This window comes from Malaclemys terrapin, chromosome 6, assembly GCF_027887155.1.
Source record: "Malaclemys terrapin pileata isolate rMalTer1 chromosome 6, rMalTer1.hap1, whole genome shotgun sequence".
In the NCBI taxonomy this organism is placed as follows: Eukaryota; Metazoa; Chordata; order Testudines; family Emydidae; genus Malaclemys; species Malaclemys terrapin.
The window spans coordinates 63,875,290-63,902,186 of record NC_071510.1 but is presented as its reverse complement, the minus strand read 5'-3'; the positions used below and the strand labels follow the sequence as shown (position 1 = coordinate 63,902,186).

Here is a 26,897-nt window from a genome sequence, read left to right as displayed (position 1 = left end):
AAAGTCGACCTAAACTCGTAGTGTAGACCAGGCCTCAGACTGTTACTCTTGAGAGCTTAGTTTCCTATTGCTGCTACTTAGCAAGACTTCTGTATATAACACTGTCTTACTGCCTTTGATTATGCAAATTGGTGTTTCTGAAGTCAGTTTTCAGTTATGTGGAAGTAATTGTGATAGGGCTAACACAGGATTGTAGTAATACACATAGTTTGACCAAAGAATGGCTAATAAATAATACTTGGAAGTTATTCAACATTTTACAGGCTGAAAACACTCTGCAAATGTAAATCCTTGCAACACCTCTGTATAGGATAGCTTTGTATTTAGTTTTATCCATATTTTACAAACAGGTCATCTAAGAATGTGAGGTGAAGTAACTTTCTCAAGACTACACAATACATCAATGAGAGCAGAAGGAAACTGTTTAGGGGGGGAAAGTGTATTCTGGCTAATGTGTCTCTTACCATACTTTGATAGTTTATATAGTATGTCAGTTTAAGAATAGATCCAAATTAATGTCAGATGTAGTAAAAATCCAGCTGACAATTACGTTGTGTAAAGTATTTTCATGTATGCCTCTTTTCTTGTGTATGCGCAGTTACTGAAATTATCACACTAATAAAGTAGTTCTGTTTTCTAGTCAACAGTTTTTGCCGTAAACTCTTTTCATATTGTCATTTTCTACAGTAAATATTTCTTTTTAAAAAAACCTATAAATTTGAAAATTTATTCATTTTTAGGTAAGGGTGGCAAGAATTCAGCAAATAGAGAAGGACATACTTCGTATACGACAGCTCTTGCAGTCACAAGCTGCTGAAGCAGAGGTTAGTGAGGATGTGCTCACGTGTGTTTTGTATGTTTAAAACCAAGTAAAAAGTAAATCCTACAACACTTAATAGAATGAACTGGTGGGCTAGAATATTTTGGCTCAATAAATGACATGTTGTAATTACAATATATCTTGATGTTGGTTCCTCTGCTATAGTCTTTCTTTTTCTAGTCTTATCTCTGTGGGGAAGGAAGAAATTAGTCCCCTGACTGCCCCCTCCTGAGAACCCCCCACCCTAACTGCCCCCCTAGGTCCACCCCTGACTGCCCCAACCCTTATCCACACCCCCCACCCCATGTTCACACCCCCGGCCCCAGACAGACCCCTGGGACTCCCATGCCCTATCCAACTGCTCCCCGCCCCCTGACAGGACCCCCAGAACTCCTGACCCATCCAACCCCCTCTGCTCCCTGCCTACCTCAACCCCTCTCCACACCCCTGCCCCCCTGACAGACCCCCCCCCGCCCCAGAACTCCTGACTCATCCAACCCTCCCTCCGCTTCCTGTCCCCTGACTGCCCCCCTTCTCCAACTCTCCGGCCCCCTTACCGTGCCACATGGCTTAGAGCAGGTGTCTGCCCCCCCTCCCTCCCCCCAAGCGCTGCCAGGTGGCGTGCTGAGGCTGTGGAGGGGGGGGGAGGGGCTCTGGCCGCTGCTGCCAGTCCCGCCGCCGCATTCCCTCACAGGTGCACTGCCCCGCCCCCCGGCGGTGCTGGGCGGCGTGCTAAGGCTGCAGGGCATGGGGGGATGCCGGGAAGGGGCTTTGGCTGCCAAGACCCCAATGTGAGTGGCGCTCGGCCGCCCTGTCAGCCGCTTTTCGCTCTTTAAATAGAAATCCCGGACATTTTTAGATTTTTAGAAATCCCCCTTGGACGGCTATTTAAAGAGCGAAAAGCCAGACATGTCCGGGGAAATCCAGACGTATGGTAGCCCTAAAGAAATATTAGTTTTGCTGCTAGTACTACTGTTCTATTGCTTCAGCCAAGAAAATGGCTGCCTCTTGCTTTCTGAACCATTGTAGCTTTATGAATTAGTCAGTGGGAATTGCAGCTATAGCCTTAGGTCTTCCTTGGCAGTACATTTTAATAACATTACTTCAATGTACTTCAAATGAGCTAAAGCTAGAGATGCAGAAAGCAGCCTGGGTTACTGCTGCTCTACAGGTCTGGTGAGTACTGATATTTCAGTTAAAAATCCAGGTTCAAGAATTCAATAAAGAGACAAGACTGCAATGGCTTAGAAAGGTTGGACTGAGATTTAGCAAGTAACTATTATAGCTGAACTATTTGGTCAAAGGATTTGCCGTGTTGTTTTCCTAATATATCTGACAACTTGGAATATAGTAATTCTCTTTCTAAATGTAGAGATCTGATGAGGCGCTACATGGTTTGTTAATCTTCTGAGAAGTACAGATGGGAAAAGGGTGAATGCTTATCCAGTTTATGTCAGACCTTATTTTAGAAGTCTTATATCACACTTCTACAGGAAAATGCTGTTATATAAATAAAGATAATGGGATTCCTGTGCTATTACATGCCAAAGTCTATTATAGTGGTCACCGGTAGCAACCACTATAGTTAAGTTGTAAATCAGTTTCCATTATGAGACATTTTACATACTTGTATCTTACCCAAACATTCCCCGCTGGGGCTGAAATTTTCCATAGTTGGTCTGTGTCCAAAATTGTGTTTTTAAGTTCAAGAAAATTTTCGCCATTTTGGAATTGAAAGGATAAAAACTAGTTTTTTTCTAATATAAAAAGAGTTTTGATTGTTTTTCAGAGAATAACTAACAGAACCTTGAAATTGACATTATAGGAGGAGATAATAGCAATCACTATAATTAAGATTGTCTAACACTTTCCATTATAAGCCACTGTTTTCAGTGGCTTATAACTTAGTCATACTTTAAACATTTTCCCTTCTTGCTTTATGCCTCAGGCTAACTTTGAGTTTCAATGACAATGGTTCAACCATTTCAGAGAATGAAATGGAGGGGGTGGTATTTTTTTCTAGTGGCAAGGAATTTTTGGTTTGTGTGTGATGGTGCGATGTTCGTTTTAATTCGCAACCGTTTCTTTGACTGCTTCCAGCACTTCCTTACTTTGGAACAGGAACTTGAAATTTGACTAGAATAGTACTGGGGCGAGTTACCTTTTGCTGTCCCCCCATGAAAATCTTCCCAGATTTGGATGAGTTATTAAAACTTCTGAAAACGATTCTTTGCACATGATCAGTAGAGCTTGCTACAGCAGGGGTTCTCAAACTGGGGGTTGGGACCCCTCAGGGGGTCACGAGGTTATAACATGGGGGGTCACGAGCTGTCAACCTCCACCCCAAACTCCACTTTGCCTCCAGCAGTTATAATGGTGTTAAGTATATAAAAAGTGTGTTTAACTTATAAGGGGGGGTTGCACTCAGAGGCTTGCTATGTGAAAGGGGTCACCAGTACAAAAATTTGAGAGCCACTGTGTTACAGGTTTGTTGCTAAAAACTTCAGACATGCCACTGTACTGAGCATGCTCTAGCTTCACTGATCTGTCTTCATGGCAAATGCATTGAGCATTCTCCCAGTCACACTAAGTCTCCTATGTAGAATGCACAAAGCTAAAGATTGATAGGAGGAACACAGAAGCCACATGGAAAGGTGTACTGTGTTAGAACCCAAGGGGAGATGACCATGAGTTCTAGTCTCAGTTGTTCCACTGACTAATATTAATTCTGTGCACTTCACAACCCTTATTATTGAGCAAGCCGTCATAGTCCTACCTTAGGAGGAAGACAAGTATCTTTCTTCCATTTTACAAATAATGTTAACTGAGAGATTATACTAGGTCACTTCTGGCAGAGCTGGAAATAGAACCATGATTTAGAATCATAGAATAATAAGGTTGGAAGGGACCTCAGGAGGTCATATAGTCCAATCCCCTGCTCAAAGCAGGACCAACGCTAACTAAATCATTCCAGCCAGAGCTTTGTCAAGCTAGGCTTTAAAAACATGAAGCCTGAAAGGAGTACAGTAGTCTGGAAAGGTTGAGAGCCAGTGTACTAGACCACATTCCCTCTATAGCTAGGAATAGAAACCAGGGTTCCTGATCTCTAACATTACTTTTCTGTCTAACAAATTGTTGTGTAAACCACAAAGAGGGTCACAACTGGCTCTCAACCTTTCCAAACAAATGTATCCCTTTCACGAATCTAGCTTGTCTTGTGTACCCCCAAGTTTCACCTCACTTAAAAACTACTTGCTTACAAAATCAGACATAAAAATACAAAAGTGTCATAGTGTGCTATTACTGAAAAATTGCTTACTTTCTCATTTTTGCTGTATAATTATAAAATAAATCAATTGGAATATAAATAGTGTACTTACATTTCAGTGTACAGTATATAGAGCAGTATAAACAAGTCATTGTATGAAATTGTAGTTTGTACTGACTTACTTCGCTAGTGCTTTTTCTGTAGCCTGTTGTAAAACTAGGCAAATATCTAGATGAGTTGATGTACCCCTTGGAAGACCCCTGAGTACTCCCAGGGTATATGTACCCCTGGTTGAGAATCACTGACAGAGAGGACAACAGCTTCCTGCTGCTACTACTTACTCATTTAGCTCAATTGGTAAAGATTTGTGCTTTAAAGGTCTTGGGTTCCAACCCCACTGATGACCCATGTGATGGATCAATATGGTTCCCCATGATGGAATTTCTCTCTCTCAGATAAATGTTAAGGGGGTTGGATAGTCAGGACTGAAAAGTTAGGAAATGCCAGAATTAGGGGTACTGGTACAAACTTAATTTGGCCCCTGGTGCTTAAATATTATAATGCAGTTTTAATTACTTAATTCTTTACTGTTTGTTCTGCAGGACCTCTGCCTACTTTAGTACACAAGATAGACAGAGAATGAGGTAGAGCGCAGGGGTAGGCAACCTATGGCATGCATGCCGAAGGCGGCACGCGAGCTGATTTGCAGTGGCACTCACACTGCCCTGGTCCTGGACACCGGTCTGGGGGGCTCTGCATTTTAATTTAATTTTAAATGAAGCTGCTTAAACATTTTAAAAAAACCTTATTTACTTTACATAACAATAGTTTAGTTATATATTATAGACTTATAGAAAGAGACCTTCTAAAAACGTTAAAATGTATTACTGGCACGCAAAATCTTAAATCAGAGTGAATAAATGAAGACTCGGCACACCACTTCTGAAAGGTTGCGGACCTCTGAGGTAGAGAGTTGCAAGAAGAGAGAGGATATTCTCTGTGCGTGTAAGGCACAGAATGAGGATCCCAGAGAGCTAGGTTCCCGCTCAGCTCTTCCATAGACTTTCCATGTGCTGATTTTGGCAAGACTATCACAATGCATACTCGCAAGGGGAATGAATTAAAATTGCAAAGCAACCTTAATACTCTCTTTTCCTAGCTCTTGCATGCTTGGCCTTGCAAACTTGCAAAGCTAATAGCTTAAGAATTCCCAGTATTGAATTATGTTTCCTTTTTTCCTCTTCCCGAGTTGCTCTGACATTGACTTGAACCACCGATTCCAGCAATGTAATGTAAAATATATTGTTATTTACTATTAATTAACCTTGTTTATTCTAGAACAAAGAGGAAACAATACAGCAGCATTGCCATAATGGGAGCCAGTTCAGATTTGCCTAGAGACCAATAGAGCTTATTTAAACTACAAATAGGTTTTGTTTTCTTTTTTAAACAGCACTATAAATCTTTAATTTGTTTGAAATGTCTGGTTCTTTCTCTTATACAACTTCACTGGTGTTTTTGGTGCGATTTTTTTTTTTAATAGATTGCTTTCAATTCAGTGATACTCTTGTTGTGTGATATTTAGCAGGTTTTTCCCCACTTTTGATGTAGAAAAAAAATCATTGCAGTTCATCTTTATTTCAAGGAGAAGATTAGTTTACTGTCCCGCACACTTCCATCTTCCATGTCGCAAATTATGTCACTTTCTAGTAAGATGTTTACTAGTGATGGGAGGGAAACCCAGAAATTACCTTTTTAGTCTATGGGTTTTTCTTTAAATATGATGCCTTTTTTATTATTAGAAAAACATAATCCTTGACACATTAATTTTCGGAATGCTGTGTTGAACAAAATGATTGAGTTTTATTTTAAAGATCTGATTTTTACAGTAAATCTCTCTCTAAAAATCTGTTCTTAACCCTGGCTTGGTCTCAGAGAGAAGAGAGAGCAATCAATGGTACTATCCCTCATGACCGAAATACACCTTGTATACACATCCAAAAGTGCTTCAATCGATAGGGAGTCCACGGTTAATTGATGTTACCTTGATAGCTTGTAGGGGTAAAGCCTCGAATAACTGAGGCTTAAATGATTTTTTTCTGCCACTGTGGATGCAGCACACTAGCACATTCAGTGTAGTTTTATCTAGCAACTATCAGAGCTGACAGCTCCCTCAGCAGGCAAATTAAGCAGTTCAACAGATAGGCCCTGTCCCTGCACCCTACCATGCCCCTTTCAGTGATCTCCCTACACTGGCCTTTTGCCATGCAACAACCCCTCCGTAATATCCACTTCCCAGTAACAGCTCATCTCCAGCTGTGTGGTGATGCTTCTGGAGAGCAGCATGCGTGGGGGAGCTTATTTTAGTTTGTTGTTTTAATTTACTGTACAGGTACAAGCACTGCCCACATAATATTCATAATTTGTAGTAGAAGTGTGTTTTCATTGGATAATATTGATTGCTGTAGACAAAAGATGAAGAGATTTATTTTACCCAGAGATTATTTTCATCCAGCTTTACACTGTTTTTCTTATGCAACGTGAGTAATTGCAGCTGTTAGGGATTTGGCAGGCTAGTATTTTTCTTTGTGATTCAGCAGCAGCAAAATTCAGTTTCATTTGTTTTATTCTAGCGATTGGACCCTATTTTTCTGTTCATCCAGTATCTTTTGTTTTCTGTTTCTATTCTTTTTGTATCTGTGGTGGAATACAGTAAAACAAACATTTATTCTTTTGGTATCTTCAGAATGGGGGTGTACCTGCAGTGTTTGACACTCAAAAAATAAAATGGGCAAGGGGCATTGTGAAATAACCATTCATTTTTGCGCAGAAAAGTCATCAGTTGCAGTCAACAATGGACTACCTTTGCGAATGATTAGTCACTATTGTTCAAAATTAGAGCTATTGCTAGCCAATCAGCACAGTGATAATAAAAGTTTGACTATTTTGAACAGATTTCAGGAAGGAGGGGGCGAGAGAGAGAGAGAGAGAATGTGTGTGTGTGTGTTTCTGGCCATGCAATGCCCTGTACTTTAGTAGAAGGTGCACTAACCTGCAAGCCCAGAGGCTATGAGTTGTATGTAGCCCAGGCTCTTCCACCAACTGCTGTTGATATTTTTGTGCATTTCACAACCCGTACTATGAGCCAGGGTCTCACACTGCTACCTTGAGGGATAACTATTATTCACCCATTTCAGATAAGATAACTTGCACAAGGTTATTTCAGGCAGTAATTGGAATAGAATCAGGCTTCTAATATAACAGAGCCAAGGCCAGAGTGGATAAAAATCAAGTTTTTAATTTAAATCTGATTTTTTTATTTAAATTGGATGTTTAGAATTCAATTAAATATTTTTCGTTTTACAAATAAACCTATTTAAAATTAAATTTGAAATTGACAACCTTCGTTAAGTCCTAAACTTACTACAAGCTATTAAAATACACTTCTACCCCAATATAATGCGACCCGATATGACACGAATTTGGATATAACGCAGTAAAGCAGCGCTCCGGGGGAGGCAGGGCTGCGCACTCCGGCCAATCAAACCAAGTTCGATATAACGCAGTTTCACCTATAACGCGGTAAGATTTTTTGGCTCCCAAGGACAGCGTTATATCGAGGTAGAGGTGTAATTTAAATTAAATAAATAAAATATTAAGCAGTACACTGTGCTGCCAAAGTTTTAAAGAGAGTCAAACCATTGAACTGGTAGAAGTCACTGGCTAAGCACTGGATCACTGAATTCTAATAGGTGGTGAGGCATGATTTCCCTTTTCAAAAGCTGTTAACTTTTCCCCAACATATTGTTTTCCTCTACGTGTCTGATAATTCTGTTCTTTACTATAGTTTCAAGCAATTTGCCTAGTACTAAAGATACTTACCAGCCTGTAATTGCCAGGAATGCCTCTTTAGCGCACTGGATGAGGGTACACCACATGTTGTGATAGCCGTGTGTCTGACCCTTAGATCTTGAAAGGCATATTGAAAGGGGGGTCTGGAAAGACTTTTTTCAGGATGTGGTCCCCATTGAGTATGGGTTGTAATTGTTTAATGATACCTTATATGGGTTCCAGTGTGGGGTGCTGGGTGACAAATAGGGGTGTGCAGTCGGGGAGGGGGGTTTATTTCTATATTGAAGCAGGTTCTTTCAGGGTGTCTGGGTGACACACCTTTCAAGATCCATGGGTCCATGCACGCCTATCATATCATATGGAGTACCTCATCCAGTGCATTAAATGCCCAAGTAACAACTATATGGGTGAAATGAGACAATCACTATGCTCTCAGGTGAACTCTCAGAGAAAAATAATAAAAGACACATCATCTTTCACAAAGCGATCAGTCTGTATTTTTGACCTCTCAGTCCTCATCCTCAAAGGAAACCTGCACAACGCCTTCAAAAGATGAGCATGGGAGCTTAAATTCATAACTTTGCTAGACACTAAAAATCATGAACTGAATAGAGACACTGGATTAATGGCTTATTACAACAATCCGTAACTCACACCCACACCTCTCTCTTTTCCCTCCCTGTGACTGGAGAGGTGTTTACTGGACCGGTCACCTAGAATGATCCCATTAAATATGTATTAACTACTTAGGCTAAACAATCTGTATTTAGCTGTGACACGCTGAGTGCATTGCCCAGACCTGAAGGAGAGCTCTGTGTAAGCTCCAAAGCGTGTCTTTCTCACCAACAGAAGTTAGATTCATAGACTTTGTCAGACAAGACCATCACGATCATCTAGTTCAGTGGTTCTCAAACTGTGGGTCAGGATCCCATTTTAATGGGGTTGCCAGGGCTGGCTTAAACTTGCAGGGGCTCAGGGCCGAAGCCCAAGCCCTACTGCCCAGGGCTGAAGCCAAAGCCCAAGGGATTCAGCTCTGGGCGGTGGGGCTCAGGTTACAGGCCCCCTGACTGGGTCTGAACCCTTTAGGCTTCAGCTTTTACCCCTTTCCTACCAGGGGTGATGGGACTTGGGCTGTCTCAGGCTCCTGGGGTTGTATAGTATTTTTTGTTGTCAGAAGGGAGTCGCGGTGCAATGAAGTTTGAGAACCCCTGATCTAGTTTGACCTGCACATTTCAGACCGCAGAACCTCACCCACCCACTCCTGTAAATAAACTCCTAGGTCCTGGCTGAGTTACTGAAGTCCTCAAATAATCGTTTAAAGACTTCAAGTTACACTAGTTTAAACCTGCAAGTGCCTCATGCCCCATGCTGCAGAGGAAGGCGAAAATCCCCCCCGGTCTCTGCCAATCTGATCTGAGGGAAAATTCCTTCCCAACCCCAGATATGGCAGTCAGTTAAACCCAGAGCATGTGGGCAAGACCCACCAGGCAGATACCTGGGAAAGAATTCCCTATAAAAACTAAGAGCCCTCTCCATATAGAGTCCCATCTCCAGCTGTTGGGGATTTTTGCTACTGGCAGTCGCCGATGGGCCACAGACCATCGTAGGCAGTCCCATCATACCATCCCCTCCAAAAACTTATCAAGCTCAGTCTGAAGCCATTTAGGTTTTTTGTCCCTACTGCTCCTCTTAGAAGGCTCTTCCAGAACTTCACTCCTCTGATGGTTAGAACCCTTTGCCTAATTTTGATCCTAAATGTATTGATGGTATCCCTGGTATTTTTTACTCTGTATTTATAGAGAGCAATCATATCTCCCCTCGGCTGTCTTTTTGTTAGGCTAAACAAGCCAAGATCCTTCTCTTGATCCTTCCTACAAGAGTCTCTTCTCATAAGGTAGGTTTTCCTTTCCTTGAATATTTCTAGTGGCCCTTCTCTGCACCTGTATCAGTTTGAATTCATCTTTCTTAAACATGAGAGACCAGAATTGCACACAGTATTCTAGATGCGGTCTCAGCAGTGCCTTGTATAATGGTACTAACACTTCCAGGTCTCTACCGGAAATACCTCACCTAATGCATCCTAGGACTGCATTAGCTTTTTTCACAGCCACATCACATTGGTGGCTCATAGTCATCCTATGATCAACCAATACATTCAGGTCTTTCTCTTCCCCTGTTGCTTCCGACTGATATGTCTCCAGTATATAGCAAAAATTCTTGTGTTAGTCCCTAAATGCATGACTTTGCACTGTTAAATTTCATCCCATTTCTATTCCTCCAGTTTACAAGGTCATCCAGATCTTCTTGTAGGATATTTTGGTCCTCGTCTGTATTGGCAATGCCACCCAACTTCGTGTCATCTGCAAATTTTATTAGAATACTCTCACTTTTTGTGCCAATGTCAGTAATAAAAATGTTAAATAAGATTGGTCCCAAAACCAATCCCTGAGGAACTCCACTAGTAACCTCCCTCCAGCCTTACAGTGTACCTGACAGTATGACCAGCTGTAGTCTCCCCTTTAACCAGTTCCTTATCCACCTTTCAATTCTAATATAAATCCCCATCTTCTCCAATTTAACTAATAATTTCCCATGTGGAACTGTATCAAATGCTATGCAGAAATCCAGGTAGATTAGATCTACTGCATTTCCTTTGTCTAAAAATATCAGTTATCTTCTGAAAAAGGGGATCAGTTTGGTCTGGCACGATCTACCTTTTGTAAAGCCATGTTATGTTTTATCCCGATTACCATTCACCTCTATAACCTTAACTACTTTCTCTTTCAAAGTTTCTTCCAAGACATTGCATAGAATTGAGGTCAAACTAACAGGTGTGTAGTTTCCTGGATCACTTTTTTTCTCTTTCTTAAAAATAGGAACTGTATTATTAATTCTCCAATCAAAGGGTACGACCTCTGAGTTTACAAATTCATTAAAAATACTTGCTAGTGGGCTTGCAATTTCATGTGCCATTTTCTTTAATATTCTTGGAGGGAGATTATCTAGGCCTCCTGATTTAGTACCATTAAACTGTTTGAATTTGACTTTCACCTTGGATGTGGTAATTTCTACCTCCATACTTCATAGCCATTAGCCACTCTGCCACTACCCCTAAACTCTTCATTAACCTAATTAAAAACTGATGAAAAGTATTTGTTTATATGTTGGGCCATGCCTAAATAATCTTTAATCTCCACCCCATCCTCAGTCCTTAGTGGTCCCACTTCTTTTCTTGTTTTCTTCTCGTTTATATAGCTATAATCACAGTTAACTCACGCAATTAACTCAAAAAAATTAATCACGATTTAAAAAATGAATCACGATTAATTGCAGTTTTAATCACACTGTTAAACAGTAGAATACCAATTGACATTTATTAAATATTTTGGATGTTTTTCTACATTTTCAAATATATTGATTTCAATTACAACACAGAATACAAAGTGTACAGTGCTCACTTTATATTATTTTTATTACAAATATTTGCACTGTAAAAATGATAAACAAAAGAAATAGTATTTTTCAATTCACCTCATACATGTATGATAGTGCAATCTCTTTATCATGAAAGCGCAACTTACAAATATAGATTTTTTTTTTTGGTTACATAACTGCACTCAAAAACAAAACAATGTAAAACTTTAGAGACTACAGGTCCACTGAGTCCTACTTCTTGTTCAGCCAATTATTAAGAGAAACAAGTTTGTTTATATTTATGGAAGATAATGCTTGCTACTTCTTAATTACATTGTCACCTGCAAGTGAGAACAGACGTTCACATGACAGTTTTGCCGGCATTGCAAGGTATTTACGTGTCAGATATGCTAAACATTCACACGCCCCTTCATGCTTTGGCCACCATTCCAGAGGACATGCTTCCATGCTGATGACGCTCATTAAAAGAATAATGTGTTAATTAAATTTGTGACAGAACTCCTTGAGAGAGAATTGTATGTCTCCTGCTCTGTGTTTTACCCACATTCTACCATACATTTCATGTTATAGCAGTCTCGAATGATGACCCAGCATGTTGTTCATTTTAAGAACACTTTCACAGCAGATCTGACAAAACGCAAAGAAGGTACCAATGTGAGGTCTCTAAAGATAGCTACAGCACTCAACCCAAGATTTAAGAATCTGAATTGCCTTCCAAAATCTGAGAGGGATGAGGTGTGGAGCATGCTTTCAGAAATGTTAAGAGCAACACTCCGATGTGGAAACTACAGAACCCGAACCACCAAAAAAGAAAAACAACCTTCAGCTGGTGGCATCTGTTTCAGATGATGAAAATGAATGTGTGTTGGTCTTCACTGCTTTGGATCGTTATTGAGCAGAACCCATCATCAGCACAGACGCATGTCCTCTGGAATGCTGGTTGAAGCACGGAGGGGCATCTGAATCTTCAGCGCATCTGCCGTATAAATATCTTGCAATATTCTCACTTTCAGGTGACGTAAACAAGAAGTGGGCAGCATTATCTCCTGCAAATTGTAACCAAACTTGTTAGTCTGAGCAATTGGCTGAACAAGAAGTAGGACTGAGTGGACTTGTAGGCTCTGAAGTTTTACATTATTTTATTTTTGAATGCAGTTATTTTTTGTACATAATTCTACGTTTAAGTTCAACTTTCATAATAAAGAGATTGCACTACAATACTTGTATTAAGTGAACTGAAAAATGTTATTTTTTATTTTTACAGTGCAAATATTTATAATAAAAAAATATAAAGTGAGCATTCTACACTTCGTATTCTGTGTTGTAATTGAATTCAATGTATTCAAAAATGTGGAAAACATCCAAAATATTTATATAAATAGTATTCTATTATTACTATTTAACAGCACAATTAATTGCAATTAATTTTTTTAATCGCTTGATATCCCTACTATAAACCTTTTACTGCTGGTTTTAATTCCCTTTGCAAGCTCAAACTCTGGTTAGCTTTTGGTAGTTCACTTTATCTCTACACTTTCTGACCTCCAAGAGGTAGCTTTCCCTGCTGATCCCTGCCATCTTCCATTCCTTATAGGTGTTCTGCTTTCTCTTAATCACATGTTTGAGATGCTTGCTCATCTTCATCCACCTTGAAACCCTTCCCCATGAATTTTTTCCCCCTTGCTTGGAATGCAGGCTTCAGATAGTGTCTGTAACTTTGATTTAAAGTAATTCTAAGCCTCCTCCACATTCAGATCCTTGAGTTCTTCAGTCCAGTCCACTTTCCTAACTTATTCCCTTAATTTTTTTAAGTTAGCTCCTTTAGCACCTTGATCATCAAGTGGCCCTACTGACTTTTTGGCAGGCTTCCTGTTTTTGATGTACTTAAAAAAGTTTTTGCTGTTAGTTTTTCTCTTTTGTGAGCTGCTTTTCAAATTCTCTTTTGGCCTGCCTAATTATACATGACTTGCCAGAGTTTATGTTGCTTTCTCTTTTCCTCAGTAGGATTTGGCTTAGTTTTTAAAGGGTGTCTTTTTGCCTCTAACCACCTCTTTTACTCTGCTGTTTAGGTTCTCTTACAGTTGTTTGTTTTGTTGTGTATACATTTAATCTGAGCTTCTATAAATAGTCTCGAAGGAATTTGTAGGCATTTCATCCTTGGGCTGTTCCTTTTAATTTCCATTTTACTGGTTTCCTCATTTTTGTGTAGTTCCTCTTTTTGATATTAATTGCTATTGTGGTGGGTTTCTTTGTATATTGCCCACTACAAGGGTGTTAAACTTAATTACATTATGGATGCTGTTACCAAGCGGTTCAGCTATATTCACCTCTTAGACCAGATCCTGTGCACCACTTAGGACTAAATCAAGAATTGCCTCCCCTTGTAGGTTCTAGGACTAGCTGCTCTAATAAGCAGTCATTATTGGTGTCTAGAAATTTTATCCCTGCATCCTGCCCTGAGGTGACGTGTACGCAGTTAATATTGGAATAGTTGAAATCCCCCATTATTATTGGGGTTTTCTGTTTTTGTAGCCTCTCTAATCTCCCTGAGCATGTCAGCAGCCACCATCCTGGTCAGGTGGTTGATAGTGTATTCCTACTGTTATATTCTTATTATTCAAGCATGGCAATTCTATCCATAGAGATTCTATAGTACCGTTTAATTCATTTAAGATTTTTACTATATTTGACTCTATGCTATTTCACATATTGTGCCATTCCCCCACCAGCGTGACTGTCATTCCTATATATTTTGTACCCTGGTATTACCGTGTCCTATTGATTATCATCACTACACCAAATTTCTGTGATGCCTATTATATCAATATCGTCATTTAATACCAGGCATTCAAGTTCACCCATCTTAGAATTTAGGCATCTAGCATTTGTATACAAGCACTTACAAAATTTTGTCAATATTGAGTTGTCTACCTTCCTGTGATGTAATTGAATGGGACCCTTTTTCATTTAACTGTTTCTCTTCAGTTCCTACCCATACTTTATCAACTTCTGTCCTTTCCTCTTTATTAGGATATAGAGTTTCCCTTTTAATAAATCCTCCCCTGAGGGATGTGTCTGTCCACACTGTGTGCTCCTCTGGACCTGTCAGCTTTCCCCCAGCCCTTAGTTTATAAACTTCTCTATGACCTTTTTAATTTTACATACCAGCATTCCGGTTCTGTTTTGGCTTAGGTGGAGACTCCTTCCAGTATAGGGTCTTCCTTTCCCAAAAGTTTCCCCCGGTCCTAATAAACCTAAATCCCTCTTCACAACACCATCATCTTGTTCACTCATTGAAATCCTGCAGATCTGCCTGTTTATCTAGCCTTGTGCATAGAACTGGAAGGATTTCAGAGAATGCTACCATGGATTTCCTAGACTTCAATCTCTTACCTAGCAGCATAAAATTGGCATTGAGGACCTCTCTATTACCTCCCCTGTGTCATTGATACCTACGTGACCACTGGCTGCTCCTGAGCATTGCATAAGTCTATCTAGATATCTCAAGAGGTTCACAACCTTCATACCTGGCAGGCAATTCACTGTGCAGTTCTCTTGGTCATCACAATATTTCTAATAATCAGATCCCCCATTACTATCACTTGTTTCTTCCTATTAACTGGGGTCCCCTCCTCTGCAGGGCTATCCTCAGTGTGAGAGGATATCATGACATCATCTGGAAGGAGATGATGTAGAACATGTTTAGAAGTGAATTTGGATGTTTCGTTAATATTTGTTTTACTGTTGCATTTTGTGTGTGGTTTTGGTTAATGCAAGCTGTCCCTTTAAGAACAAGGTGTAGCAGACTGAGAATGTGGTTGAGCTACGGAGCAAGTGTATGAAATTTTGCAATGTGTTCAAAGTGTGGAAGACCCAGGGAGTCTGGGTAGGTTCCAAAAGAGTCAGAACTTGATTTAATAAACTTATCTTTCCAGAAAGCAAGGCTCATTCTTACCAACTGTCTCAGGGCATAGCTAATGAGCAATAAAGGTTTTCACCTATAGGTCAGCAGTCTAAATCTTGCCCACTTCAGCAGAGATTAAAAGTTGTTCCCATCTAATGGATATTTGAGTCCCAGTTCCAGCTCCCACTTGTCAAACTCACCACCATGCTTTGTTCTAGACTGTAAACTCTTCGAGGCAGGAGCTATTTCTTACTCTGTGTTTGTACAATGCCTAGCCCAACGGGGCCCCAGTCTCAGTTAGATCCTCTAGCCCAGGGGTGGGCAAACTTTTTGGCTGAGGGCCACATTAGGGTTCCAAAACTGTATGGAGGGCCGGGTAGGGAAGGCTGTGCCTCCCCAAACAGCCTCACCCCCGCCCCCTATCCGCTCCCTCCCACTTCCCGCCCCCTGACTGCCCCCCTCAGAACTCCCGACCCATCCAACCCCTCCTGCTGCTTGTCCCCGATCGCTCTCTCCCGGGACCCCCCCCCCCCCCGCCCCTGACCGCCCCCTCCTGGGACCCCACTCCAAACCCCCCCCGCTCTCTGTCCCCTAACTGCCCCAACCCCTATCCACACTCACGCCTATCCAACCCCCCCATTTCCCGTCCTCAGACCGCCCTCTCCGGACCTCCGCCCCATCCAACCGCCCACTGCTCCCTGTCCCCTAGACTGCCCCCTGGGACCTCCTGCCCATTATCCAACCCCCCCCACACACACACACACACTCTCCGCCCCCTTACCATACTCAGAGCAGCATGTCTGGCAGCCGCACTGACCGGCCAGAGCCAGCCGTGCTGCCCAGCAGGCGCTCGCAGCCCCGTCACCCAGAGCACTGCCGGCACGGCGAGCTGAGGCTGCGGCGGGGGGGGGGGAGGGGACAGCAGGAGAGGGGCCGGGGGCTAGCCTCCCTGGCTGGGAGCTCAGAAGCCGGGCAGGACGGTCCCGACGGGCCATAGATTGCCCACCTCTGCTCTAGCCAGAGTTCTTGTACTGGGGGCCAGAATCTTCTTTCTTGCTATAAACTGGGGAGACTTGACAACATTGTGATTGTCTCACACACGCATTGGTGGGTAGGGGAAGTTCAGGAATCAGACAAATTAAAAATGGTGTAATCTTATTTTAATTATGATTTTTGGAGGTTGACTCAGGAATTTTTTTTTTTCAGTGTTTGGGGGTGGTAATACTGATATTAATCCAGGTGCAGCCTGCAATAGTCACATGTAAAATGGCCACTTTTGAGCTTCAGCAGCTTCTCCTTCCCAAATTTAAAGTGTCTGCTACCAAAAAGGCATGCCATAAGAGAGTGAATCCACAATAGGGAGATCAATGATAACTAAGCAGTCATAGAAAGGAGAAGCTCCAGCAGAAGGGGGTGATTTCCTACCTTTTTTTTTTTTTTTTTTTTTTTAAGTTGTAGTGATCCAGGTGGAAGACAGTCAGGTTTTTCAGACTTGACAATCTGGTGTGTTTGAAATAGTTATCCCTTTATTTTCATGTAGACGTACTTGGATTTCTGTTGTATCTTGATTAAAATGTACTGTGGTGTCACATGGGGATTGTCCCAAAGCGCTTTTTGAGACTATTTCACGCTCTAACTGGTGTTGCCATAAGAAAACTATTCCTGGTATGGGACCTCAGGTTTTTTTTAAATATCCCTTTGTTCCCCCTATACAATTCATTTTCCGTCTTTAAACTATACGTATTTCATTCTTCTAATCATTATTCGTAAATAACTTTCTCATATTTATTTACACAATCATTTTAATTGCTATTTTCTGAATTCCTTCTGAATTATCAACAGTTCTCTAGTGTTAGGGAACTGAACACAGTATTCTAGGTGTGATCTCACCAGTGTTTTATAAGGACTTGTCTACATGGTGCTTTAGTCCACACCAGAGGGATGTAGTAAATTTTAGTCCACATTAGAGTGTCACAAACTAACTGATTTGCATGGACCCTCCTATTGTGCTCTAAAAGTTCCCTAGTGCACGTTAACTATGTTACAGCACAGTAAATTTATTTTGGTAGACAATGTTTAGGTTCAGCATGAGCATATTGTTAAAACTTTATTCATATTAAAATGGATACACTTGTGTTGCTCGTATTGTCAATAAAATGTGAAAGGATTCCTTTAGTATGGTATAAATATAGTGTATGTTAACATGCACTCGGGCAGTGGTCTCCAAAGTGGGGTGAGTGCACCCAAGGGGGTGCGCAAGAGGATCCTTGGGGGTGCGCGGCAGGAGGAGCGCCTTTTATTTATTTATTTATTTATTGTGCTTCGTCAGTTCAGTCGGGAGTCCGAGCAGCCTTTTTTGCTTCGGCAAAAATGGTAGAGCCGGCGCAGCAGGGGGTGCATGCTCAAAAATTTTTTACTGATGGGGTGCGCGATCAAAAAAGTTTGGAGACCACTGCACTAGGGAACTTTAGGGTCCATGTGAACCAGTTAGTTTGTGACACACTAATGCGGGCTAAAATTTACACCCCTCTGGTGCAGACTAAAGCATTATGTAGACAAGCCCTTAGAGGGACTACCAAAAATTCCGGTTAACTAAGAGTTTAGGTGCGGGAGGGGACTCAGGGCTGGGGGTTGCGGTGCGGCAGGGGGCACAGGGCATGGACTCCAGGAGGGAGTTTGGGTGCGGGAAAGGACTCAGGGCGGGGGTTGGGGTGCAAGACGGGTTTCGGGGTGCTGGATCAGGGTGACGCTCACCTGGGGCGGCTCCCAGCAAGCAGCGACATGTCCCTACTGCTCCTAGGCGGAGGTGCGGCCAGGCCAATGGGAGCTGCGGAGCCAGCGCTCGGGGCAGGGGCAGTATATGGAGCCCCCGTGGCCGTTGCATTAGCAACCCAAAATGTCGGTTTCTAGAGGTTTCTGGTTGGTAAAGTGCTGGATAACACAGCTTTTACTCTATTTGCAATTCTAATTTTGATCATCATCTTCTGATCACCCTAAGTGGTAGTGACAAGAATCTAGTTTTCATTAGTTAAACAGAGGAAGATTTTACTTCCATAAAGAAGTTTTCACCAGGTTTTCTACATCATTTGTATTTATTTTGGTATACAGTGATTAGGTTTGGTATGAGCATATCATTAAAGCTTTGTTCACATTAAGACGGATACGCTTGTGTTGCTCACATTAATAATAAAATGTGGATTCCTTTAGTATGGTATAGATATACTGTCTGTGTATCATTCTATCCACCCAGAAAGTGTTTGTATTTGGTTGTGAAGTTTAAGTAATAATTTAACTGTACTAGCCTTAGCCTCCAATAAATGCATAGATTGTGTGACATTGCAGAGGAGACAGTTGTTTGCTCCAATTCTGTTATACTTCTGATAGTGATGTGAGCACAGCTGGTGGAGGATGGTGTTTCTGTGTCTCACAGCAAATCCTTTGTCTTACAGGGCTATAATCCTCAGAGGACATGCTTCACTTTCATCTTGCAATTTCGCTAAGACAGTCAGTCTCAGCTGCTAATTATTGAGGCTAGAGGTTATGAAATACAAAGCACAGTTCAATGGCTTTGTGAAGCTACGACATTGATGCATTCACAGCTTAGAAAGCTTTGACTGATAAAGTGTACTCCATTTCTTTATGTAATGCCATAAACTCTTGCATTAACAGAGGGCACCTCAAAGTAAGCATGATTCAGGCTCACATGAAGCAGAGAGGCAGAATGAAGGTCAAGGAGCAGCAGAAATCAGCATGGCAACTACTGGTAGTGGTCAGGTAAAGTAAATACTTATTGGTAACATTTTTAAATATAAAAAATATGTCGCTTTTATGAGTGTGATCTGGAAATTCTGCTGTAGCTATGTAATTGTGCTTCAATGGATTTCTTCAGATGTATTAATTCTGAAAAGGCTGACATTTTTCTTTATTTCCGTTGGGAGGGAAGAAAGCTTTCAAAGCTGTTACAAAGGATATTTTAATGAGATGGAATATTTAAATATTCCATAACACAAGACTCTATTTTCTTTTGTTTAAAATGGTTAACATGGATACGTTTAAGCGGGGATAAGAAAATTGTTTAATAGAAAAAATGATTTTTTCCTATTTGTAGGTATTTGTTATGATTTAATGATGGAATTTACTCAAAAATTTCACTTCAGAAATGATCACTGAAAACACAACTATTTAAAAAATTAAGTGACAAGTTTCTCATTATAAATAATTACAAATAATTCCTGTTTCTTAGTTAAATGCATTACATAAACCCCTGGAACCAAAAATCTCATCAGAGGTAACCTCCTGCATGTGTGCTGAAGGGTTATGTACATGCTCATTTCATATTTGTCATTGCTATTCCTTTAATACTGAAATATATTATGGAGTGAAATATAAGACTACATTAAATTCTTTAAATGTAAATTTCTTTAATATTCATCAAGAGTAGGGATAGTTTTCTTTGACTAAATAATTTAATATATTGATTTATTTTACTGTGCTGTAATACCACTTGCTTCATTATCTCTAACTATTGCTCAGACTTTCATTTTAGTAATTCAGATTCTTATAACCTCAAACAATAATATGACAGTGCAATTCATATGTAAGATTTTTCTGTTTGTTACTTTGTGTTTGTGGAATTATTTCAAACTCTTTTAAAGCATCGTACACACAATGATTTGTGAGAAGGATTATGTCTGTGGTATGGCTCAAATATTTGATTAGATTAAACATTAAGCATAGTCCCTAATTTTTCTATTAAGATATATTTGATCACAGTTTGGAATCCAATTCTCTTTGCTACATCTGAGCAGTTGCCTGAGGCCCCTACTCTAATCCTGATGACAGCATTATTCTAAAGGAGAAAAAATAGTTCAGTGATGCTTTTGAGCTGAAAGCATGTTTAAATAATTCATGCATTGTGGCCACATGTTTTTTCTCATGTGAATGGGAAGTTATTTTGCACAAGAGAGATTTTTTGGAAGAGGGAGGAAAGGAGTGCCTGTCTTGTACCCAGGAAGAATCATATCCGTTAAGTAGTAGCTCTCTTACTTTGATGTTTTGGGCATAGAATTTGAGCAGTTTTGAGTTAATATCAAGCTACAGGAGGAAAATACTATGGCTGTGGGATCTGAATTTGTGCTGCTATGAGACATAAGGGGATTATTTACTTTTAGTGCAAGGGTAGGAAAAGGAGGCTTAATGGATTGGGCACTAGTGTTTTATTTCTGGGAACCCAGATCAATCCACCTTGTATCCTTGAGCAATGAGGATTAAATAGAGTGCAAAAAAAAAAAATCAACCTAATTGTTTGGGGTTAGCTAGTTTTGCAGTAAGATGAGCAATGCGAATTGACAATTTGCCCATTGGGGACAGTATTTTTCAGGACTCAGTCATGTTCTCTTCTGTACCACCTCACATTCTCTGCTCTGCTTTACTGTGCTGACAGCAAAATAAACTTTACTAAAATCTTGATTTTTGCAACCTGTCTGTAGGATTTTGATGAATTTCTCTGCTTTATTAGTAAACTGCATCAAAATACAGGAAAACAATATAAAGGAAGAAAAAATAAAGCACAGATGAAACAACAACAAGGGCATGAAAGAATATAAGATTAAAAGGAAGGAGAATAAAAGGGGAAATTGTAGGGAAAGATGCTACACAAGAATGGGATTGAAGCAAGGTGGGAGGCGGGAAGGAGAGCACATGAGAATTGGGGAGAGAAGAGAGTCTACACAAGAAGCATGTAAGCTATCAACTTTGGTCTCTTGCCAGTTTGTCAAATCATTTGCTACCTATTTTTGGTGGTAGTGATTTCAATTAAGTCCTTAGTGCACCAGTAATAAAGATAATTGGGTTTGATTTGGGCCTCTTGGCAACCTCAAAGTAGAAGGAGCCAAAAGACTCAGCATGTTAACTACCTCTAAGCTCTGAAGAAAATAGCCTGCCCAGATCAGGGTTGATATACACCGCTACCTCGATATAACGTGACCCGATATAACACAAATTCGGATATAACGCGGTAAAGCAGTGCTCCGGGGGGGGGCGGGACTGCGCACTCCGGTGGATCAAAGCAAGTTCAATATAACGCGGTTTCACCTATAACACGGTAAGATTTTTTTTACTCCTGAGGACAGCATTGTATCGAGGTAGAGGTGTAATTGTTGGGAAAAAATAGAAAAATGTGTGCTATTTCTGTCTGCACCATAATGGGCTTGAATATCTAGCGTTTCCAACTTGCCATTTTTTTACCTTCTTGGGTAGAATGCACATATTACAATTAATCAGTAGTGTAACATTTTTGGCACATTTTGAATAAAAAAAAAATACACTGAGTGTGTAACCCTGAGATCACAATTTGAAATCAAGTTGAGTTGAAAGAGATGCTGTCAACATAAAAATAGTATTAGCCATATATTAATAATTATACCTTGGATTATTAAAACTGAAAGAACTGTAGACGTCTACTATACTTTTCACTGTTTACAAACTTTCTTTAATTTTTTAATTTCATCTTGGACAAGGGAAATAAGGGCTTGTCTATATGGAAAAGTTATACTTGTATAAGGAAAGGTGTGAATTTAAACTGCTATAGTTATACCAGTGTAATTTCCCATGTGGACACTTATTCTCGAATCAGAATGACTTTTTGTAACTTAGTTTATGTTGCTTTAGAAGCTATTTAAGCTAAGCTGAAAAGAGCCACTCTTATTTCAGTATAACTGGAAAGATTTCCTATGTAGACAAACCCCAACTGAAACTTTTATTTATAATTAGTTCCCCATTCAAATTCAGAGTTCTGTAATGTTTGAATGGCAAATGCTGCAGGGGGGTGGTGGTCTTTTTGTTTATAAAGCCGCTTCAGATGGACTTTTAAAAAATTATGGAAGTATTTCTAAGTTTTATAAAACCTTGTTTTTGTAAAATCTAAATTTGTGGCAAATTTTACAATGAGATTATATGACCAAAAGTAGGGTTTGATAGAATTTACAACCTGAGCAGTAGTTATTCTGCTATTCAATATGTAACTTCACTTTATTCTGTTGTACTGTAGAACTGTTTTTATTCACAGACAAATTGTATACCATAGGCAGGGATGGTCTTGCTAAAACACAGGCTGAGGAGTCAAGAGTCTATTCTTGGCTCCATTACGTAATATCTGATCAGTGTTCGTTTTCCCTGTTTTTAAAATGAGAATGATACTTCCCTGCCTCACAAGTATATTGTAGGACTTAATTCATTAATGTTTGTAAAGCACATTGAGATTCTTGAATAGAAGGTGTTAAGAAGCTCTAAATATTGTTATGTTCATTGTCTAATTGTTTTTCAAAACTGTGTTGTGAACGTTTTCTTTCTGTCCATAAATGGTAGAAATACTAAGTTGTTTTTCTTACACTGTATTGGTTTATAAAGCACTTCAAGGAAATATGGCTTCATTTAAAACAGCTGTTAATTAGGTCTTAGAAAATGTTTTGTTTGGGAAAAAATGATCGTGAGTGAATAAAATAGTTTGAAAATAGTTTATTTTTATTTTTTTGCACGATCAGTTGCAGGATTGGGGTCACTTAGCCAGTGGTCAGATATTCAGAGAAACTGAGCACCATAGCTCCCCGTAATGCCAGCGGAGTGGTGGGTGTTCAGCATCTGTGACAATCTTTGGTGCATAAATAAGAATTTAGGTAATTAACTTTAGTCACCTATATTTGAAAATTTTGGCCTAAGATCATGCTGAAGAACTTCTTACTCATTCTCTGTTTCTAATTTGAATAATCTTTTAAAACTAGTATATTTAAAAAAAAAAACCTACATTTAAAACATTTTAAATTACTCTGGTGCAGGCTTTTAAATGTGACTTAATCTGGTCAAATAACATGTTTCTTGTTGGATTTGCATCTGTGATTCCACCACAATTTGGGGGTTTTGTTTTTTCCCCCCCAACATTAAGGTCCTTCAAGTACCTACAAATCTTAATTATTATAACAGCCAATTGATTCTAGTTTAATTTTTAGATGACTAAAGGGTAGAATTAGTTAGATGGGCAGTATACTGGTATGGTTTTGGTATAAGGCTATGTCTATACTACAGACCTTACAGCCGCATAGATATACTACTGCAGCTGCGCCACTGTAAGGTCTCCCATGTGGCCGCTCTATGCTGATGGGAGAGAGCTCTCCCACCAGCATAATTAAACCGCCCCAATGAGCAGCAGTAGCTATGTTGGTGGGAGAGCATCTTCCATTGACATAGCTCTGTCTACACCGGTGCTTTTGTTGGTGAAACTTATGTGGTTTTTTTCACATCCCTGGCGACAAAAGTTTTACCGACATAAATGCTAGTGCAGACAAAGCCTAAGTCTCTATCACAGTACCCACTGTACAAGTATGCAACATATTTTTGATATGTCTCTCTTCTATTAAACAGATTCTCTTTAATCACTCTCACTTGTTTGCTGAGAAGGAGGGGAATCACTCAAAAACAGAAAAAGCTAAAGAGGCTCGCTAAGAGTATAAAAAACTTGAATTTGATTTGCTTTAGTTCTATTAAACGTTTAGCCTGGTGGTGAGGTTTGGGATTAAGATTTTAATTCCCAATTCTAGTTTTAAATACCAGCTTTTAAAAAACAATTATTTAGTAGTCGTTTCAGTAAAAATACAGTTGTAAAGTTAATATTCACTGTAGAATATCTGTATATGAATAGCCATAATTTTTAAAAGCTGCTAAAAATAGCCATATCTTAAAACAATAAAATTTTGATTATTGTCCTTTGATCGTATCAATAACGTCTGACGCTGACTGATTATGTTAATGTTTTCACTGGTAATACAGAAGCAAATTGCAATAACTATCCAAGATCCCTACTTCTTGATGTCCAGGTTAGCAGCGATCTGAGATTTCTGCAGAGGCAGAATATTCAGCCCCAGAGGGGCAAGAGTGTCTAACATCTCTCTGCTGTGACTCTTGTGATCAGTATAAGAGTTCCTTTGAACTGCAAGAAAAGCATTTATGCCTTAGGGAGAAGGAGCTTTAAAACTGGGGGGTGGAGGAGGTTTCTAGAGGCCTAGAAAAGCATGAGAGAATTTAATCTTTTAACTTTTGGAAGAACTAGAAGTTTTTGTTTTGTGCTGCTGGCCTGAAGGGGGAGACTGCATGATTTTGGATCCATCATCCCCTTACTATGTCCTATTAGTAATGTGTTACCAGAGCTACAGGTCAAAGGATGGGAAGCTCCTTGGAAGTCTCCTGCTTTCGCTCTATTGTAGGTAGCTACTATGGGAGAAGCTCACCTACTAGAGAGCTGCCGGCCCATGCACCAACTCAGCTAAAATTCTCTGCTGGCACTCAGCTCAGTCAGGAGATAATATGCAGTCCAACTCAATAGAGCTACTCTTAGATGCCCTAAACAGCATGTAACCTTCCATTAAGTGAATGAGAAGGGCTCTATCAGGGATCATAAGCAAACAACGAGAATTAACTTTTAAAAAAAAAATACACAGAAGCCAAAAAAAGGAAAAAACCCTACATAAATTAAAAAATAGGACAAGAAGAAGAAAAGAGAAGAAGAAAGAACAGGGAAGAGACAAAGGGGACAAAAAAAGTAATGGTGACAATTTGATGGTGTCCAGATATAGCCAAAGGGGGCACCAATCCACAGTGTTTTTCTAGAGGGTCTCCAATAAATAAAAAAATTAAAAAACACTGTTTAACCTCTTTTCGCTCAACAAACCAGAACTGTATCCGCCACAGATTTGCTTAGCAGCTTTCATTTTTGACCCCACAGAATCTCTTTCCTTGTCAATTTTTGAATGACTAGTTGTATTCTGAAGTGGTTGAGTTTGTGGGGTTGTGAGAAGCAGGGTCCGGATCTGTAATATCACTGATGCAGAATTCCTACCTGTTCTGTATAAAATGGCCTAAAAGCAGAGTCTGGTTTGTAGTCCCTTGTTCTTGCTTTTATCTGCTGGTTGTTGTTGTTTATTTCAATTCTCCTTTCTCTTGATAAAAGTAGTTATTTTAAAACTCACTCAATAATTAGAATTAATTTTGTTGAACTGCTTTGAGAGAGAATTAAGGGACAAATGAGTAATAAGCCATCTTTGTGAATTTTATTTAAGTAATTTCCAAACTGTATTGCAGATACATATTAATTAAAACACAGGATAACAAATTATGATTGCAAACATGACTAAATGGTCAAATGCTGAAACTAAAATAGTCAACAGTTGGCCCTTCAGTAAAAGACTTTTGGATGCTACCTAATTGTTCTTTAAACTTGTAGGGTTCAACTGCTCGAATGGACCATGAAACAGCCAGTGTTATGAGTACCTATTCTGTTCCTCGAAGACTGACAAGTCATCTGGGTACCAAGGTAACCGAAGATTACAAACCACAGGTCGCTAACGCTACATTTTTACTAATACAATAACTTCATTGTTTCTACCAGTACTATTATATTCACTGAATGATCTTTCCACACATATTAATTTCATGGAATTTAATTTTTTTAATAGTTTTTCTCAGGCTTTTAAAAATGTGCATTAAAAATCCTTCAATTTTAGAAGAAAATATGAATTCCCATTGGTAGAATTATTTGTGATGAATAAAATTTGATTGCAGGAAATTGTTGGAGCACCTTAAAACCTTGTATTGTTATTAGATGATCCAGATGATTGGTGAAAATGAACCCATCCTAAAGACCAATTTTTTGGTATTTGAAATGCTCATACAAGACTGAATTCTTGAAATAGATGTCGTTTTTGAGAAACTTTCTAAAATGTGACCTGAGCCATTGATGCTACTAAATCAACATTAAGAACAGGAGTACTGTATTTTCTGGCGTATAAGACTACTTTTTAACCCAGGAAAATCTTCTCAAAAGTCGGGGGTCGTCTTATACGCCAGGTGTCATCTTATAGGGCGGGTGCTGAAACTTCCGAGCCGGACTGGAGAATCTGCGGTCGCCGCATATGGTGGGGGGAGCTCAAAAACGGCCGCGGCCGCATCCCTGCCCGATGACAAGGTGAGGGGGCGCCTCACCGGGAAGGTGTAAGTGAAGGGCGGAGCAAGCTGCAGGCGTCCGGGATGCCCGGGGTAGGGAAAAAAGAGATAGAGCGGCGCTGTGCCCAGAAAAACACTCCTCTTTCACCCGTCTGGCCCGCCCTTGTATCCTATTACCGTACCTCCTTCTCTGCCTCTCAGATCTCGCTCCTGAGGACTGCAGTGAAGCGGCGCAGGCGCGCATGTGCGAGATCTGAGAGGCAGAGAAGGAGGTAATAGGATACAAGGGCGGGCCAGACGGGTGAAAGAGGCGTGTTTGCGCTACCGCTCTGATAGTCTTGGAGACAGGGAGGGCTGGGCAGGCAGGGAGAGCTGACCAATCCAAGCAGGCTTTGTATACAACAACCAGCCAATCGCTGGTAAGGTACATCGCTTGCTGTGATTGGTTGGTTGTTGTATACTGGGTACCACATACAGTACAGCACCAGTATCTGTACCCGTTCATACAATATAGCACCAGTACATACAGTACAGTATACAAATGTCCAATAGTCAAAATCCCATCATGGCTCCACCAGCAAGAAGAAAGAAATATGAAGCCAGTTTCAAACTTAAAGTTGTAAACTTTG

General features: G+C 40.1%; 1 protein-coding gene across 7 annotated transcripts in view; it reads left to right on the top strand.

The window, feature by feature from the left end:
* The window catches only part of APC (APC regulator of WNT signaling pathway), a 188,100-nt gene that overhangs the window by 124,117 nt on the left and 37,086 nt on the right, over window positions 1-26,897 (top strand). For 6 of the 7 annotated variants that reach the window (XM_054031530.1, XM_054031524.1, XM_054031526.1 and 3 more), the window contains 3 exons: window positions 741-824; window positions 18,949-19,053; window positions 25,550-25,663. In XM_054031530.1, the coding sequence (XP_053887505.1) occupies window positions 741-824; window positions 18,949-19,053; window positions 25,550-25,663 (303 nt within the window). The remainder of the gene's footprint in view (window positions 1-740; window positions 825-18,948; window positions 19,054-25,549; window positions 25,664-26,897) is intronic. The other variant, XM_054031529.1, reaches the window with a different exon arrangement.